This window comes from Macaca fascicularis, chromosome 2, assembly GCF_037993035.2.
Source record: "Macaca fascicularis isolate 582-1 chromosome 2, T2T-MFA8v1.1".
Classification (NCBI taxonomy): domain Eukaryota; kingdom Metazoa; phylum Chordata; class Mammalia; order Primates; family Cercopithecidae; genus Macaca; species Macaca fascicularis.
The window spans coordinates 22,581,123-22,601,747 of NC_088376.1; the positions used below are offsets into that span (position 1 = coordinate 22,581,123).

At 37.7% G+C, this 20,625-nt stretch overlaps 1 protein-coding gene and 1 pseudogene across 3 annotated transcripts in view; one reads left to right on the plus strand and one right to left on the minus strand.

Annotated features, from left to right (window-relative positions):
• Positions 1 to 20,625, plus strand: part of NGLY1 (N-glycanase 1) — a 67,775-nt gene that overhangs the window by 13,904 nt on the left and 33,246 nt on the right. For all 3 annotated transcript variants that reach the window (XM_045387050.3, XM_005545624.5, XM_005545625.4), the window contains exon 3: positions 8,324 to 8,569. In XM_045387050.3, the coding sequence (XP_045242985.1) occupies positions 8,324 to 8,569 (246 nt within the window). The remainder of the gene's footprint in view (positions 1 to 8,323; positions 8,570 to 20,625) is intronic.
• On the minus strand, positions 16,979 to 17,586 carry LOC123571683 (transcription initiation factor TFIID subunit 9B pseudogene; annotated as a pseudogene).

Genomic DNA, 20,625 nt, shown 5'->3' on the forward strand with positions numbered 1-20,625 from the left:
GAATCAATCCATCAGTCAACAAGTGGATGAAGAAAATGTGGAGGCCAGGCCGTAGTGGCTCATGGCTGTAATCCTAGCACTTTGGGAGGCCATTGTGGGTGGATCACTCAAGGTCAGGAGTTCAAGACCACCCTGGCCAACATGGTGAAACCCCATCTCTACTAAAAATACAAAAATTTGCTGGTCATGGTGGTGGACACTTGTAGTCCCAGCTACTCAGGAGGCTGAGGGGAGAATCACTTGAACCCAGGAGGCAGAGATTGCAGTGAGCTGAGATCATGCCATTACACTCCCACTTGGGTGACAAGAGCAAAACTCTGTCTCAAATAAAAAAGTGGAATACTGTGGATACTACTCAGCTATAAAAAAAGAATGAAATAATGTCATTTGCAACCTGAATGGCATCAGCAACCTGAATGGAATTGGAGACCATTATTCTAAGTGAGGTAACTCAGGAATGGAAAACCAAACATTGTATGTTCTCACTTATAAGTTCTCACTTACAAGTGGGAGCTAAGCTATGTGGACACAAAGGCCTAAGAACCATACAGTGGACTTTGGGGACTTGGAGAGGGGAAGAGTAGGAAGGGTGCGAGGGATAAAAGACTATACATTTAGTCGGGTTATAAGTGCATCAAAACCTCAGAAATCACCGCTAAAGAAATTATCCATGTAACCAGAAACCAACCCCTTCCCCAAAAACCTATTGAAATAAAAAAATAGAATTAAAAAAAATTAAAAATGCTTAAAAATTAAGCATAAGAATTTTTTAAAAATTAAAGATCATTTAAAAATGATTACTTTTTTTGGATATGTGCCTAGCAGTAGGATTAGTGAATCATATGGTAGTTCTATTTTTAGTTTTTTTGAGGAAACTTCATACTCTTTTTCTTAGTTTACATACTAATTTGTATTCCCACTAACAATGTATAAAAGATTATTTGCTCTAGATCTTGAGGAATCACCACACTGTTTTCCACAATGGTTGAACTAATTTACAGTCCCACCAACAGTGTAAAAGTGTTCCTATTTCTCCACATCCTCTCCAGCACCTGTTGTTTCCTGATTTTTTAATGATTGCCATTCTAACTGGTGTGAGATGGTATCTCATTGTGGTTTTGATTTGCATTTCTCTGATGATGAGCATTTTTTCATGTGTCTGTTGTCTATATGAATGTCTTTTGAGAAGTGTCTGTTCATATCCTTTGCCCACTTTTTGATGGGGTTGGTTTTTTCTTGTAAATTTGATTGAGTTCTTTATAGGTTCTGGATATTAGCCCTTTGTCAGATGAGCAGATTGCAGAAATTTTCTCCCATTCTGTAGGTTGCCTGTTCACTCTGATGGTAGTTTCTTTTGCAGTGCAGAAGCTCTTTAGTTTAATTAGATCCCATTTGTCAATTTTGGCTTTTGTTGCCATTGCTTTTGATGTTTTAGACGTCAAGTCCTTGCCCATGCCTATGTCCTGAATGGTATTACCTAGGTTTTCTTCTAGGGTTTTTATGGTATTAGGTCTAACATTTAAGTCTCTAATCCGTCTTGAATTAATTTTCGTATAAGGAGTAAGGAAAGGATCCAGTTTCAGCTTTCTACTTATGGCTAGCCAATTTTCCCAGCACCATTTATTACATAGGGAATCCTTTCCCCATTTCTGGTTTTTGTCAGGTTTGTCAAAGATCAGATGGCTGTAGATGTGTGGTATTATTTCTGAGGGCTCTGTTCTGTTCCGTTGGTCTATATCTCTGTTTTGGTACCAGTACCATGCTGTTTTGGTTACTGTAGCCTTGTAGTATAGTTTGAAGTCAGGTAGCATGATGCCTCCAGTTTTGTTCTTTTGGCTTAGTATTGTCTTGGCAATGTGGGGTCTTTTTTGGTTCCATATGAACTTTAAAGCAGTTTTTTCCAATTCTATGAAGAAAATCATTGGTAGCTTAATGGGGATGGCATTGAATCTATAAATTACCTTGGGCAGTATGGCCATTTTCACAATATTGATTCTTCCTATCCGTGAGCATGGTATATTCTTCCATTTGTTTGTGTCCTCTTTTATTTCACTGAGCAGTGGTTTGTAGTTCTCCTTGAAGAGGTCCTTTACATCCCTTCTAAGTTGGATTCCTAGGTATTTTATTTTCTTTGAAGCTATTGTGAATGGGAGTTCATTCACTAGAAATACCATTTGACCCAGCCATCCCATTACTGGGGATATACCCAAAGGATTATAAATCATGCTGCTATAAAGACACATGCACACGTATGTTTATTGTGGCACTATTCACAATAGCGAAGACTTGGAATCAACCCAAATGTCCATCAGTGACAGACTGGATTAAGAAAATGTGGCACATATAAACCATGGAATACTGTGCAGCCATAAAAAAGGATGAGTTCATGTCCTTTGTAGGGACATGGATGCAGCTGGAATCCATCATTCTCAGCAAACTATCGCAAGAACAGAAAATCAAATACTGCATGTTCTCACTCATAGGTGGGAATTGAACAATGAGATCACTTGGACACAGGAAGGGGAACATCACACACCAGGTCCTGTTGTGGGGATGGGGGAGGGGGGAGGGATAGCATTAGGAAATATACCTAATGTAAATGACGAGTTAATGGGTGCAGCACACCAACATGGCACATGTATACATATGTAACAAACCTGCACGTTGTACACATGTACCCTAGAACTTAAAGTATAATAATAAAAAAAAAAATTCAAAAAAAAAAAGATTCTTTGCATCCTTGCCCGCATTTGTTTTCTGTCTTTTTGATAATAACTATTTTAACTGGAGTGAGATAATATCTCATTATGGTTTTGATTTTCATTTCTCTGATAATTAGTGATGTTAGGCATTTTTTTTCATACACCTGTTAGCCAATGGTATGTCTTCCTTTGAGAAATGTCTATTCAGATCTTTTGCTTATTTTTATTTTTATTTTTAATTATTTTTTGAAACAGAGTCCCACTTTGTTGCCCAGGCTGGAGAGCAGTGGCACAATCTCGGCTTACTGCAGCCTTTACCTCTCAAGTTCAAGTGATTCTCCTGCCTCAGCCTCCTGAGTAGCTGGGACTGCAGGTGCACGCCACCTTGCCCGACTAATTCTTTTGTATTTTTTGTAGAGATGGGGTTTCACCATGTTGGCCAGACTGGTCTCGAACTTCTGACCTCAAGTGATCCACCTACCTCTGTCTCCCAAAGTGCTGGGATTACAGGCGTGAGCCACCACGCCGGCCTCTTTTGCTCATCTTTAAATGAGATTTGTTTTTAGCTATTAAGTTGTTTTGGTTCCTTTTGTATCCTGGTTCTTAATCCCTTGTCATTTGAATAGTTTGCACATATTTTCTTTCACTTTCTAGTTTGTCTCTTCACATTGTTTGTTCTTTCCTTTGCTGTGCATAAACTTTTTAATTTGATGTGATGCCTTTAGTCAATTTTTGCTTTAGTTGTCTGTGCTATTAAAGTCATACTCATGAGGGCGGGCGTGGTGGCTCACGCCTGTAATCCCAGCACTTCGGGAAGCCGAAGTGGGCGGATCACGAGGTCAGGAGATTGAGACCATGTCTAACACTGCGAAACCCTGTCTCTACTAAAAATACAAAAAATTAGCCGGGCATGCTGGTGGGCACCTGTAGTCCCAGCTACTCAGGAGGCTGAGGCAGGAGAATGGAGGTTGCAGTGAGCCAAGATTGCACCACTGCACTCCAACCTGGGCGACAGAGCAAGACTCCACTTCCAAAAAAAAAAAAAATCTTACTCATGAAATCTTTGCCCAGACTCATTTCCTGAAGTGTTTTCCCAATATTTTCTTCTAGTAGTCTTATAGTTTAAGGTTATAGTTTAAGGTCTTACACTTAAGTCTCTAATCCATCTTTTTTTTTTTTTAGATGGAGTTTCGCCTCTTGTTGCCCTGGCTGGAGTGCAGTGGCACAGTCACCGCTCACTGCAGCCTCTGCCAGGTTCAAGCGATTCTCCTGCCTCAGTCTCCCGAGTAACTGGGATTACAGGTGTCCACCACCACGCCCAGCTCTTTTTCTTTTTTATTTTTGGTAGAGACAGGGTTTCACCATGTTGGCCAGGCTGGTCTTGAACTCCTGACCTCAGGTGGTCCACTCACCTCGGCCTCCCAAAGTTCTTGGATTACAGGCATGAGCCACCGTGCCTGGCCCATCTTTTTTTTTTTGAGATGGAGTCTTGCTCTGTCACCCAGGCTGGAGTGTAATGGTGTGATCCTGGCTCACTGCAACCACCGCCTCTGGGGTTCAAGTGATTCTCTTGCCTCAGTCTCCCGACTAGCTGGGATTACAGGCACCTACCACCACGCCCGGCTAATTTTTGTATTTTTAGTAGAGACGGGGTTTTGCCATGTTGGCCAGGCTGGTCTCGAACTCCCTACCTCAAGCGATCCACCTGCCTCAGCCTCCCAAAATGCTGGGATTATAGGCACGAGCCACCGTGCCCAGACTCTAATCCATCTTGATTTGATTTTTTTATATGGTAAGAAATAGATGGGTTCTGGTTTCATTCTTTTGCGTATGGATATCTGATTTTCCCAGCGTGCTGGGCTTTTGAAAATGGAGTATGAACCTAAGACCTATCCCAAAATTTTCAACTATGTTAAAATTCTGGTTACTTTTAGGCCCACTTGTCTCTGAGGCTGCATTCTTTTTTATGACAGTTTCTGAGAGTGATGTTGAAATGAAAAAGATTGGGTTCCAAATGGATATGTGACCCTACAGTTTATCTCAGTGAAGTAGTTTTCCACTAGGAGCCATACCTGCCCCCTCCACCTGCACCTCTTTCTTCAACCTGTTGAAGATGAGAATGGGAAATTTGCTAGGGGAGTTTGGTTGTTCTGTTGACTGGATGATATTTTCAGCATTTAGTAGTCAGGGTCAGGTTTGCTAAATACCCTGTAGTAAGAATTGTCTCAACAAAAATTCCTTGAGAAACAAATTTGTTAAATACTAGAATTCTTTTTGATTTCTCTTTTTTTTTTTTTGAGATGGAGTTTAGTTCTGTCGCCCAGGCTGGAGTGCAGTGGCACGATCTCGGCTCACTGCAACCTCCGCCTCCTGGGTTCAAGTGATTCTCCTGCCTCAGCCTCCCAAGTAGTTGGAATTATAGGCACCCCCCAGCCAATTTTTGTATTTTAGTAGAGACGGGTTTCACCGTGTTGACCAGGCTGGTCTCGAACTCCTGACCTCGTGATTTGCCTGCCTCAGCCTCCCAAAGTGCTGAGATTACAGGCGTGAGCCACTGCGTCCAGCCTTTTTTTGTTGTTGTTTTGTTTTTTGAGACAAAGTCTCGTTTTCGTCCCCCAGACTGGAGTGCTATAGCGCTATCTCGACTCACTGCAACTTCCACCTCCTGGGTTCAAGTGATTCTCCTGCCTCGGCCCCCTGAGTAGCCGGGATTACAGGCACCTGTCACCATGCCTGGCTAATTTTTGTACTTTTAGTAGAGACAAGGTTTCACCATGTTGGCCAGGCTGGTCTAGAACTCCTGACCTCAGGTGATCCACCCGCCTCAGTCTCCCAAAGTGCTGGGATTACAGGCGTGAGCCACCGCGCCTGGCCTCTTTTTGATTTCTTAAAATGTTATTACATCTAGTGCATTAAGCTTATAATTTTGTCCATTTATGAAAATAACAGTGCTGTTGGTTAAATTTTTTGATTTAGACACTTTGACCATAATTATATCTTCTTTTAGGACTGGTTGTAAGGAGATTGAAGGGAAGGGAGCATGGCATGAGCAGCATTTCTGTCTTAATGGGGCCCTCTCTGAGTTGTGGACTGAGACTGTATCTAAATAACCTGTCATGCTCTTTTTCCTTCTCTGTCCATGGAGTTATTTGCCTTTCTCAGTGCTGTTCCAGTAACAGTATGAGATCAGATGCCTCTATATTTGGTTTTAAACCAGATGTCTGGTTTCTCTTCCTAGGCCTCCTCCTAGATGTAGGAAGATTCTTTCTAATGTTGAAAAAGCATTGTGTTACAATTTTTGGCAGTCGTCTAATCGTTACAATTGTACAAATGTTGTCTGCTTATTCCCTTCAACTATTTGTTTAAGCTCGTGGGTTTTGGTCTCTTCAGTCGAAGATGGAGTCAGTTATAGCATAACGATTAAGGTCATGGAGTCTGAATCTCTGCTCTGCCAGTTATTCTGTGGCTTCGAGCAGGTTGTTTAACTTCCCCGAGCCTTTGTATTTTCATATAATAAATGCGTATTGGCCAGGCGCGGTGGCTCATGCCTATAATTCCAGCATTTTGGGAGACTGAGGTGGGCAGATCACCTGAGGTCAGGAGTTTGAGACCAGCCTGACCAATGTGGTGAAACCTTGTCTCTACTAAAAAATACAAAAATTAGCCAGGCGTGGTGGCGCATGCCTATAATCCCAGCTACTCGGGAAGCTGAGGCAGGAGAATCGCTTGAGCCCGGGAGGCGGAGGTTGCAGTTAGCCGAGATCGCACCACTGCACTCCAGACTGGGCAATAAGAGCAAAACTATCTACCAAAAAAAAAAAAAAAAAAGTGAGTATTAATCTAATACCTACTTTTCAGGGTAGTTGTTAGTATTACTTGAGATAATGTGTTTAAAATGCTTAGCATTTTGCTTTAGGAGGCTGAGGTGGGAGGATCATTTGAGGTTAGGAGTTTGCGATCAGCCTGGCCAAAAGAGAAAGATCCCTGTCTCTCCAAAAAATAAAAAAATCATCCAGGTGTGGTGGCATGCACCTGTAGTCCTAGCTACTGGGAGGCTGAGGATGGAAGATCGCTTGAGCCCAGGAGTTTGAGGTTATAGCTTTGATCACTCCACTGCACTCCAGCTTAGGTAACAGAGGGAGACCCTGCCTCAGAGAAAAAAAAGCCTAGCACAGTACCTAGAACACACGAAGACAATACATTGTAGTTATCTTTGTTATAGCAATTATGAATCATACATGGAGCTTGCTGGTCTTTTCCAGCTTTTTAAAAAGGATTCAAATGAAATTGACTTTCATGTCATTGAGTAATGTCTTGTTCAGTTGATTCCTATAGGTCTGCCGTCACCAGGGAAATTCAGTAATATTGTCGATTTTGGAGTTTAATTTAAATGCTCATGATCTGCAGGTTGTGTACTGCAGGCTCTAGCAACTTTTTTTTTTTTTTTTTTTTTTTTTTGAGACTGAGCCCGCTCTGTCACCTAGGCCGGAGTGCAGTGGTGTTGTCTCAGCTCATTGCAACCTCTGCCTCCCAGGTTCGAGCAATTCTCCTGCCTCAGCCTCCCAAGTAGCTAGGATTACAGGCACCTGCCACCATGCCCGGCTCATTTTTGTATTTTTGGTAGAGACGGGATTTTGCCATGTTGGCCAGGCTGGTCTCGAACCCCTGACTTCAGGTAATTCACCCATCTGGGCCTCCCAAAGTGCTGGGATTACAGGCGTGAGCCACCATGCCCAGCTGCAACTTTTTATCTCATTTGCAGTTGGAGAAATTACTGTTTTAACATTGTTTGTTCTCAGTATCCAGAAATTTGATCCAATAAATTTTCATTTCTTTTCACCTTTTTTCTTGTTTTGTAATTTACTGTTTTACATTATAGAATTTGTTGTAGCATTTTATTTTAAAGCATTCTCAGCATATTTGTAGGTATTCTTTAAATGAATCGTTACTCAAAGACATAGTTTTAATTTTTTTTGTTTTCTTCAGATTACCTTTCTATTACTGTTAACCATCCATACTTTTGGATTGACTATCAGGGTGTACTTTTTGTTACCTTGGAAAAATTAGTGGGCCCCATACACAGACTTCTAATCATGTAGCTATTCTTTAAAGACTCAGATTAACAAGATTCAAAGGTTGTTAGATAACTTCTTATTGGTTTTATGTGACCCTGGGTTCTTTTGTGTGGCTGTATCTCTACTGTCGTTATTATTTCATAGGGAATTTCATAGAGAATAGTAGTATCATATACTATTGCAGAGAGGATAGGAATATGCATTTTTGCAACCGTTATGAGGCCATCTGACTTATTATTTCTAGAAGATCAAATATTTTTTCCTGAAGGTCCTTTGAACCACATTAAATAGGCTAAAGATTAAATGCCCAAAAGGAGATAAATTTTTTTTATAATTTTGTGGTTTATGTTTAGGCATTATTTACCTTAGACTGTATTTAAAAATAACAATAATGGTAAGAAAACAGTATGATTTTAGAAACATGCATTCTATACTATTGGTTTCATTATACGTCTGTGTGTGTGTGTGTGTGTATGTGTGTGTATGCACAAAAGAATGACTGCATAAAGCAAAGGTTCACATTTTTTCTAATTTTATAAATTCCAGGGAGAAACACATCTCATCTTTCCTAAAAAAGCTTCAGTGGAGCAGCTGCAAAAAATTCGTGACCTGATTGCCATAGAGAGAAGCAGCAGATTGGATGGCTCAAATAAGAGCCACAAAGTAGAGTCATCTCAGCAACCTGCAGCCAGTACCCAGCTTCCTACAACACCGTCTTCAAATCCCAGTGGGTTAAACCAGCACACAAGGAACCGTCAAGGGCAGTCACCAGATCCACCATCTGCTTCAACGGTAATGTTAGAATTAAACCTTCTTTAACTGTTTCTTTCAAAATGTTGAAATAGCAAAAGCTTTGGAATGTGTCATGATTTATTCCTCAATTTATGCACCATATTTTATTCTTGGTTCTTATAACTCTAAAACATCCAAATTTCTTCAGCTCTTTAAAAAATTGTCAAATTTCCTCTACTGCATTAATACTTCTGATCTAAATTATACCTGCTGCCATTCACTGTGGGGATATTTCCAACAACACAGCCATTATCAATACCTTAATTCAATAAAAAAGCTTCTTTAGGTTTAAGGTAATTAAGAATGCGTTAATTTAATGATAGTGGATGCTGGCAAATTAGTGAAATTTTGTTATTGGTATACACCGTATATATACTTGTGAAGAACTAAAGTCAAACTTACAGGCATTCTTGATAAGCCGAAATGATTCTATTTGATAGGAAATTATCCTGTTTACAAAAATCCCTTTTGACCAAGGTCTTTACGTATTCTTCTCCTAAGTTTTTACTGTCAGAAAAATTCTTGTGATAGTTCTGTAAGTCTAACAAGCACCTCAATGGATTTTTATGCCCCCTGAGATCATGTGCATTCCATTTTGAATACCTTAGGTCTTCATCAGTTTTGCAGTTAAGGTTGGTACAGTTACAGAAGCTCACTTAACATCCTTCTTGGTTTTTAACACCTCTTCTTAGGAGTTTTCCAATTACAGTGTTAGAATAAGAATTTCCTACTTTATCTTTTTAATTGCAGTATTACAGTTTAAAATGCACATAGCGCAAAAAGTTTGCAAACTTTTTTTTTTACAAAATATCTCTTTCCTGGGCTAAGTAGTATTTTGTTAGTGTTCTGGCTCAGGAAAGCCATTCACATTTTCTGAATCTTCTTTAAACTCTTTTTTTGTTTGTTTGTTTTTTTGTTTTTTTGTGGAGACAGAGTCTCATTCTGTCCAGGCTGTAGTGCAGTGGCACAATCTTGGCTCACTGCAACCTCTGCCTCCCAGGTTCAAGTGATTCTTGTGCCTCAGCCTCCTGAGTTGCTGGAACTACAGGCACATACCATCACTCCTGGCTAATTTTTGCTTTTTTTTTTTCTCTTTTTGAGATGGAGTTCTTGTTGCCCAGGCTAGAATGCAATGGTGCGATCTTGGCTCACTGCAACCCCCCCGTCCCGCGTTCAACAGATTCTCCAGCCTCCGCCTCCCGAGTAGCTGGGATTACAGGCACCTGCCACCACACCTGGCTAATTTTTTGTATTTTTAGTAGAGACGGGGTTTCTCCATGTGTGCCAGGTGGTCTCAAACTCCTGACCTCAAGTGATCTGTCCGCCTTGGCCTCCCAAATGGCTGGGTTACAGGCGTGAGCCACCTCACCCAGCCCTTTTTTTTTTTTTCCAGTTCTTAACCTTACAATTCAGATATAGTTTCAGGTGTTTAAAATCCTGTCAGTCACCAGAAAGCCTCTAAACACTACACTAAAAACAGAATGTCGTTCTACTGGCAAAACACATTCTAGTGTAGAAGAAAGTAAACTTTCTCAAAGAGGTATGCTATTAATAGGCTAGTATATATCAATTCTTACTACTCTAGTCCTTCAGACAAAATATCTTCTGTATTTCTTAAAGAAGTTGAGAGAAATTAGAATGAATCTTGTTTTTCATTGACAACTCTTGGTTATTTGTGGATCACTTGAATATACGTATTTCTTAAAAGTGTTTTGTTAATTATGCTTTTATCATTAGTTGCTATACTACAGAATTTGACAGTTTTCTTCTACCTTGCCCATTTTGAGTGGAGATACTGAGAATTAAAATGTACCAAAGTCAGGGAGCCAGAGAGATAGTTTTTAAAGCATTTGACCTGTGTATAAACTAGATAAGTCCTAGTGAACTTATAACTATTTTTTTGTTTTGTTTTGTTTTGTTTGTGTTTTTTTGGTTAAAACTATATCAAGTAAAATGTTGATGTATAAGTCAAGATGATAGTCACTGATGTTGACATTTGCCAGTAAGCTTTTAAGATACAAAATACTGGAATATATTGATGCTGAATAAATGATGATAGTGGTGGTGATTATTAGAAAGTTAATCTTGCTACTTTTTCTGGGCATTTTATGTTAATAGAATTACATAGTATATAATCTTTTGTTTCTGACTTTTACTTTGTGTAACATTTTTGAAATTCTTCATATTGTAGGATATATCAGTATTGTGTTCCTTTTTATTGTTGAATAATATTCCATTTTAAGGATTTGCCACATATTGTTTCCATTCATCAGTTGATGGACATTTGGGTTGTTTCCCATGTTTGCCTATTATGAATAATGCTGCTGTGAACATTCACATACAAATTTTTGTGTAGACATGTGTTTTTATTTCTCTTGAGTAGATTCCTAGGAGTGGAACCACTGGGTTGTATGGTAAGTTTATATTTGTTTTTAAGAAATTACCAAGCTGTTTTCCAAAATTGTACCATTTTACCTTCTCATCAGAAATATGTGAGGCTTCCAGTTTCTTAGTATCCTCACCAACCATTGTTACTGTCTTTTTTAGTATACCCATTTTAGTGGTTGTTAAGTAGTATTTCATTTTGGTTTTAATTTGCATTTCCCTAATGACTTAATTGATTTTCAAACTTGCTGGTTGTACATGCTAAGTGTTTAGTGTTCCTAATGGAAGTAACTTTCTGATCATCCTTTATTTTTATACCTGTTGCCTTCCAAAGGCAGATTCAGAACAGCAAGGACAATTTTTCAATGACGTGGTACCTCAGCGTGTTAGAAGCATTGTTTCCAGCTTCGCAACTTTATCTAGGTTAAAGATGTGATTCTGAAGTATAATATGCTTAAATTATACAGTCAGTACTTTTTACTCAGGTAATCTAAATGTATGCTTTTATTTAGCACATGACTACTTTGAGTATGTATATGAAATTGGTAGGAACTTTTCATCAACTCTTTATTGCTCCAGAAATTACTACCAATTTATATATGGGTATATGTTTATTTAAACCAGTTATCATAATTTGTGATTATTTCATTGAAATTATAAAAGTCATATATTATCAGATAATGATAAATAATAAAATGAACTAGTTAATTTTAAAACTAATTTTATCTCATAAAGCAACAATAAGGCAACCTCTTAGTCTTAGTCTAGATCTATGTGTGAGTTTTTTTTTTTTTTCGGAGACGGAGTTTCACTCTTGTTGCCCAGGCTGGAGTGCAATGGCGTAATCTCGGCTGACAACAACCTCCGCCTCCTGGGTTCAAGTGATTCTCCTGCCTCAGCCTCCCTATAGTTGGGATTACAGGCATGTACCATCATGCCCAGCTATTATCAATACCTTAATTCAATACCTTAATTCAATATTTTTAGTATTTTTAGTAGAGACGGGGTTTCTCCATGTTGGTCAGGCTGGTCTTGAACTCCCGACCTCAGGTGATCCGCCCGCCTTGGCCTCCCAAAGTGCTGGGTTACAGGCGTGAGCCACTGCGCCCGGCCTATATGCCAGCTTTGTAAGAGAAGAAACCTATTTGAACATAAGATTTAAACATCCACTTTCTTTTTCATGAACCTACCACTCTTAAAAGTTAACTAATACCTACATGCCCTTTGATGGGGGATTACATTGTATCCTTATATCAGCGTACTTAGGGTCTGTTAAAAATGAAGATGTGGTCTGTTTTGACATGAAGAACATTATTATATGGAAAAAAGGTAAACTGAGAATTCCAAAATTAAACAATATATGTTGTCTGTATATGTGTAATATTTTGATTTTTCTTATTAGAAACATACACACACACACACATATATATGTGTATATATATGTTCATTTTTTTAAAGGTTTGGAAGGCCATACACAGACATCTTAACCATAATGTACTCTGAGTGATGAAATTATGGGTGCTTTCATATTATTTATACTATTCAGTATTTTCTGAAGCAACATGTATTACCTTTATAAATAGAAAAGTTTTTCTTTAAATAAGTTTACTGAAGTCACAAGTTGATTAAAACATATTTAAAATAACAGAAATTTTATGTCTAAAAACAGGTTTTAAATTTTAAGGTCTCAAAGGGTTGCATAAAATTAAAGAGAGGGCAAGTAGGCTCAAGCCTTGATTTGTTTTGTGTGTGTGTGTGTGTGTGTGTGTGTGTTTTAACTAAAGAAGTGAATTTGCTAATCTAACTTCCACTTATTAATTCCCATGATTTGATAAAATTATACACATTGTACTTTTTTTCTTATGAAAAGTCTTAAATATGTCTCATATCAGAAATCAAAATAATTGGAAGTATGATTAGTGAAGATAAAAACTCTTTGATCTAAAACCAGCAGATTTCACATTTCAAACTTCCATTTATACTCCAAGTAACTTTAGTGTCTCAATTAACTGCTGCCTTCTGTAGCATTAGTACATGGTTACCCAGCTGCTGTAATCGCCATGTAATCAGCAACCTTCTATTTTTATGACTTAGTTTTTTCAGAGTTGTGCCAATGAATATGTAAAGAAATAAGGCAAGAAAATAAACTTTATTGTTTAAAATATTTTGAGTGCCATTAAAACTACAGTGAATCAGATAATTTTCAGATTGAAAATAATTAAATTGAAAATAGAAATACTCCGGATGAATTCTTACCTTCTTGGTAAATGAAAGTCTGCATTTAAGAAAAATGAGACACTATAAGTGCTTCATTTTAATATGAATTCTTTCAAATAAAAATGGAGACATTCCTTTTTTTTTTTTTTTTTTTTCCTGTTTCTATACTAATCCTAGTAAAGGAGCATATTTGTTTCCATGACGAATTCCCTGGACTTGTCATCACCAACTCTACATTTCTTCTGTCAGCTGTTGCACAATCTCTTCTGTAATGGAGGCAATGTGTCTGCTCTTAATAAAGGCCAGTTGCTCCTCTCTCCCTATATCCCTTCTACTCTGTTCACCATGGAATCTCACATGGACAGTGCCCCATCTTGTACCTGTTCTTTTCTTGGGGAATCTTCCTAGTGGTATGTAAACCTTGTTTTAGGCCAGTTTTCGTTTGAGATTGTTCCACTGGCATCACATGCAAATTTCTGAACATAATTCCAGGCTGGCTGAATCAAAATGGAAGAAGAGTGAAGTTTGGAATCTACATTTTTTAACAAGCAGGTTAATGTTTAAGAGCTTTACCTTTAAGCTCTCCTATCTTAGGAACAAGGTGACATAGAAATATCCCTGGTCCTCCATGCCCTGTCTTTCTTGCTTCCTCTTCCCAGTACTCATTATTGCATCTTTATTTCTTACATACTTTTCTAGTGGGTCTCTATACTTTAATTATATGCCCTATCAGTAAAATATTTTTGAGCACATATTGTCAATACATTTGTGTTCATTTGTTTATATGTTATATACATGTACTACTATGGCAATATACTGTACATATTATAAAACAATGTAAAGAGGATCTAAATATTAAATAATATGTTTAATTCAAAAAAATTTATTTATTTATTTTGAGACAGGGTCTCGCTTTGTCGCTCAGGCTGGAACGCAGTGGCATGATCACAGCTCACTGCAGCTTTGACCTCCTGGGCTCAAATGATCCTCCCACCTCAGCCTTCCAAGTAGCTGGGACTACAGGTGTATACCCCAAGCCCAGCTAATTTTTCTTTATTTTTTGTAGAGATGGGGGTCTTGCCATGTTGCTCAGGGTGGTCTGGAACTGCTGGTCTCAAGCAGTCCGCCTCCCTCAGCTGCCCAAAGTGCTAGGGTTATAGCCATAAGCCACCACGCCCCACCAAAAAATTTGTTAATACTATATTATCTAATGAATGTAAACAAATCCATATTTCAAATAGTCTTGATAATTTTGAATTTAAGGGGCTTTGTTAGATCTCATTAGATTGTTAGTGATTTTCTTTTTTGCACTAAAATGTAGCTGTTGAAGTGCTTATGCTAAAAAAGCAGATGATGTGGTTGCCCTGTCATTTTCTCCTTGTTAATGTGTGCTTTTGTTATTATTATTAGCCTCGGGGCCTAGAGTTCTTTGTAATCTTTTTAAGCTAGATTGGGGGTTAATTTAGTTAAAATGATATAATCCGTAATTCCACTTAATCCAGCACATTTGAACTGCACAACTTTGTCACATGACAGCTGCAGAAGTAGGAGTGCGGGTGCCACTGTTAACCCTTTGACTTTATGACATTTTTTCTCTTACATCAGGGTAGCTTCTGCAGTCTGTGAGGGAGGCACTGTTAATCCAGATAGTAAATATTATTATAACTTAATTGTTTTACTTGTCGGACAAAATAGAAATAGAAATTCTCATACTTTCCACATCCCTGTGGACCATCTCGTACAGCTCCTTTGGTACAGCTTAGCCAGCCCACTGTTGCACATCACTTGTATAACTCAGTCTCTTGCAAATTGTTTTCCTTATTAATGCTATTGTTAGACTGTATTCTTACTACAATCAGTGATTTCCATGTTGCCAAATTTGACTTTTTTCAGTTGGTTTTTACCATTTGGTAGTCTTTTTTCTTTTAAGCTCAAATTTTATTAATAACCTTGGAACAAATACATTAATATTTCCTTATAGTCATATAGCATTTTACAAGTTTGAAAGAACTTCCACGTATACCAGTCAAACCCTTACAACAGCCCTGTGAGGTAGGCAGGATAGGTGTTTTTTTTCCTACTACTATTTAGAGCAAGGCTAACAGGTGAAGTAAGGGCACACAGCTGGTAAATGATAAAGCTGGGACTAGAACCTAGGCCTTTTGACTTGCTGCCTCCCTGAGAACATTCAAGTAATGATATCCCATGCTATATAGCAGATATCTCCTATGATGTTGATCAGGTCTGTTTTTATACATTTTACCTGTTTTTCTATTACCTTTCCCTAATATCAAAAAACTCTAAAACTGATGAGACATTTGAGACATTTCTTCTCTGTTACTGAACTTTTTCTTAGATATATCAAGCACTATCCTAAGATGAAACTTCTGTTTTGAGAATCCTTGGCTATAAATTCTAAATTATGATATGAACATTTATTTTACAAAATTCTGCAAATATATGTTGAACTTAAGAAAAACAAAACAGGTCTGTTTATATTCTCAAAAGCTTTGCCGTCTTTCCCAATATGACTTTAAGATGTGTGTAAGAGGAAAACGGGGAAAGTGTTCAGCAATATTACAGTATTATCGGGAAACCAGTGCAGAGTGCACATAAATGCAAGTCACATCACACTAGTTTGTTTTCCTTGTTTTTAGAGGATGGAGAACCATTAGTGTCTTACTTTCAGGTTTGATCCCATCTTATATGTGATATCCTCAGCAACAAGCTAAAAATATGATCTGAATTTTACCAATAGGAGGACTCAAGCAGCAGTGATCAAAACATATATGTATGTGGTAAAAAGGAAGAAAACACTTGTTCTTCAGTGGTTTTGCCTAGGTCCAGTGTAATTACTTATCAAAACAAATTTTAACCTACAGCATCTCTGTTAAATTTAGAAATGTGAAATATGGTAGAGTTATCAACTTGGAATGTAAGACTAAAACTGTAACTGACCCAAAACTACCTGTCAAAAGCACAGAAAGCTCAACAGGCATAAAAACTAAAGAGTAAAACCCAACTGTTCTGATGTAGAGTGAAAAACAGCAAATGCAAACCATCGGGTTAAAATGAATCACGAAACATTAGGCATGTAGAGAATGTTTTAAAAATATGAAAATGACAGTAAGCTGTATTACCAGGAATTATATTTTTTAAATTCCAGGTATGGCCTTTTACATTTAAGAACAATGGAGAGACAGAAACAAGCCTATGGGGTAGGTGCAGAAAATGGATGGGATTTAGAAAGGGAGTTCAGTTGGGGAATTAAAGAAGGCCAAGAAACAAATACATTCAAAATGGGTTTAGAATCTCTCCTCTAAATCTACCCTTTCCAAAAACATTTTTGGAAAATTTTACCAAATTGAGAGATTTGGTAAAAATGAAAAAGCTAGTGACAATAAAAGTGACTATTTTACCTTATAAAATAAAGTAGTATTTAAATGTAGATTAGAAATTATGCTGTAAAAGATAAATCTGCTGACCAGGCTGTAGAACCTGAGACTTAGGTGCTGCTGTCAGTGATAGAAGGCAGAAAAGTGTCTCAAAACCAGAATTACCATACTAGGACTCAACATTAATGAAACTTAAGAAACAAGTACTTAACTGTTGGTAATTGAAGTCCAATGAAAAACACATTTGTATGTTTACTAAAGCGATCTAACAGTTTTAGCTAATAGGAAAAATGCTGCAGCTACATTTCAGTCTTTTAAGGTAAAATGAGAAGATCTAGAATATTCTAGTTCAGTATATTGGGCTCAAAACCAGCTTTCCTTTTGAAATGCATCTAGACTAGACTATAATTCCTTACGTAGTATCATTGTATTCATCATCTTCATGTTTTTCTCTTCAGTGGGTTTGCTTCATTGACTGTGTTCTATGACAAAACCATGTTGGTGGTAATAAGAATATTTTGGGGCCCAATCATTGTGGGATTAGTTGGAACATTTTGAACTGCAGTTGTTGCGGGAACTGCTTTGACAGGTGTGGACTGAGAAGGTGGAATCTGCACTATTAAATCTTTGGCTTGTCACTGACATTGGAGTTGAAACTTTATTCGGGACAGACACTGTTTGTGGGGTCGCTGTGATAGGAGTGGTAGGTTTGCTAACAGCACCAACAGTTAATCGTGAAACTAGTCTCCCTTGGTTAGGTCCCTTTTTAATTAAGGACTTCAACCTATAGTTTGGAGCTGTTAAGCAGTATCTATCATCTGCATCAACATTAGGTTTCTTAGCATGGCTTGAATAAATTTTTGCGTCATGCAGAATTGTCACATTTCGGAAAGCAAATTCCAAAATTTGATTTATAACCTTTGGTTTGTAGTCTGTGATTCCCATATCCTTCAGGATCTGTGCCATCACCAAGGCATCCCTTGGAGCATTCTTGGGAGGTGCCATCTTGCCTCACTCCATGTTATCCAGACACTTGTCATCCAGAGAGAGAGCCTATTGATATTCTTTAACTGAGTTGGTCATTTCATGGTTTTTCTCCTGCTGCAAGTGGTTCAAGTGCTGACCCAGTTGCTCATATCCAAAAACAGACAAACAAACAAAAAAGCCATGAATCATCTCTAATGTGTTTTTTTCCTTTTCCAAATACTCTTGACTTCATAGTACAGTCACCAAAACTTATTGATTTTACTTCCTAAGTTCTTTTCATGTCCATTCACTTTTTTTTTCCTACCAGTTGTAAAACTACCCTAATTTAAGCCACCAGCTCTTTTGGAGTTCTGCAGTAGTCCCCCATGGGGTCTTCTGATACCTGCTTTCTCTACATAGCGGCTCAAGTGATATTCTGAAAACAGATCAGATTGTTCTACTCTTCTTACTTTCATCTCTGTAATGGCTTACCATTGCAATGAAAAGCGACCAGAATGATCTTTATCTCTCCACTGCTTTCCCCTTGTTTCTCTTGGTACTCAACACTGATCTCTCTGATCCTTCAAAATATGCTAAGCGATCCCCAGCTACCTTTGTGCTGTTTTCTGACAGGAATGGTCTTTTCCTTCCCTCTTCACTAGCGTTTTCTCATCCTTCCTATTCTGCCACAAATATCATTTCTTCAAGGAAGTTCAGGTTCAAGGACCTTGTTGTAAAGTCTCATTTTATGCTACATATTTGCTTAATAATATTTATCCGCATGATTAATTTTTAACCATTATATCCCCAGCACCTAGCAAATAAAGGATAAATAAATATTTGAGTAAATGAACATTGTTTATCAGTATTTGCTTGTTTTTGTATCCATAGACTACTTGCTGTGTGAGGGTAATGCCCATACTATATCTATTTTGGTCTCCATTTTTTTTCCAGTATCTAACACATTCACACACAAATATTTTTCAGTTACTGTGGTGGGTCTGTCATTATTTGTTTAATACCTTTTCCCCATAGACCTTAAATTGATTATGTCTGTCTTGTGCACCTATTCCAGTGCTTAATACAGTGCCTGACATGTAAGTATTTGGTAATTTTTTTTGTTGTTGTTATCGACCTGTCTCTACTTTGCACTATGCACATTTAACCCATTTACATTTATTCTAATTGCTAATATGTTTAAACTTACTTCTGATATCTTATTTTGTGTTGTCTATATTCTTGCTTTTTTTTTCTTTTCTCCCTGTTTTGTTTAGATCAAGTTTTTTTCTATAATAGGTTTATTCCTGTAAGAGTTAGGAATTAGATATAATCTTTTTAATCTTTTAATTATTGACCTGAAATCTGTAATGCAAATTTTTAATTTTATATTTTTCTACCAACATCTTACCATAAGAGAAGAACCTCTGTTCTGCTCCCTTCCTTGCTACTTTTCTTATGAAAAAATTGAGATTTTGCTTTCCAACTGTGATTATCTATACCAATCAAAACTTGTACCAGTACTTTTATTTTAGATCCTACTCCCTAGTATGTATTTATTTTTAAAAATTAATGTAGGCTATATTTATTTTTTGGCTATAATAACTTTCCTCATAATTCTTTTAGATAGGATTTGAGAGTGATATAATTTCTGTATTGTCACATATCAGAAAATGTATTTATTTTGCCCCTGTACATGATTAGTTTGACTGGGAATGAATTCTGCATTCCTAATCATTTTCCCTCAGATTTTCAAAAAATTTGCTTCATTGTTTCCAATGAAATATCTGACATCAAATAATTTTTTCTTTACATGTAATGTTTCTTCTTACTTGAAGACTTTTAGGATTTTGTTTTTAGCCTTGCTATCATAAAATGTCATCATTATATGCTTAGCATTTGTTTTTGTTTTGTTTTCCATACATACTAGCTCTTCAGCTATAAGAAATTTATTTCTGTTATTTTTTTGAGCAGTTGCCTTCTTCCATTGTTTTTACTGTTTTTCTGGAATTTCCATTAACTGGATGTGAGAAGTTTTGGATTTATCCTCAATGTCTATTTGTTCTTTTTATGCCTCCTTCTCAGAAAATGTCTTTGGTTACTAATTAACTGATCACTCTTTAGCCGTGTTTATTCTACCGTTTGACACCATCTATGCTTTCTTCTTTATTTTGTATCGTTAATTTATTTTATATTACTTATTAATTTATTTTTGAGACTACATTGCCCAGGCTGGAGTGCAGTAGGGCAATCACAGCTCACTGCAGCCTTGACCTCCTGGGCTCAAGCGATCTTCCCACCTTAGCCTCCTGAGTAGCTGGGACTATAGGCACACAACACTATACCTGGCTACCTAATTTTTTTTTTTTTTTTGACCCAGGTTGGCCTAGAACTCCCAACTCAAGTAATCCTTCCACCTTGGCCTCCCAAAGTGCCTGGCTTCTTCTTTATTTTAATGTTTAAATTTTTTATATCCAGCCGGGCGCAGTGGCTCACGCCTGTAATCCCAGCACTTTGGCAGGCCAAGGCAGGCAGATCACAAGGTCAGGAGTTTGAGACCAGCCTGGCCAGTATGGTGAAACCCAGTCTCTACTAAAAATACAAAAATTAGCCGGGCGTGGTGGCGGGCACCTGTACTCCCAGCTACTCGGGAGACTGAGGCAGGAGAATCACTTGAACCCAGGAGGCAGAGGTTGCAGCGAGCCAGGATGGCACCACTGCACTCCAGCCTGGGCAACAGAGTGAGACTCCGTCTCAAAAAATAATAAATAAGTAAATAAATAAATAAATAAATAAATAAATAAATAAAATTTTTCTATCCAAGATCCATAGTTGAGTCTTTCTCTGAATATAGTATACTATTGAAACTTTTTAAAGTTTCTTCTGTATTTCTGTCATTGCTACAGGATTAGTTCTTCTGATACTGATTCTCATGCATCTCCCCCACAGTTGTTGTGGATCCATATGTGTTTGAGAGGTCCTGCCAGCTTGTCTGTGAATACTGCATTTGCTTCTGACAGCTGTGGAGAAGGGCAGTACATACCGCACAATGGGATGTGCCAGTGACAGCAGTTCTGAGCTTGGTTACTCCCCTTT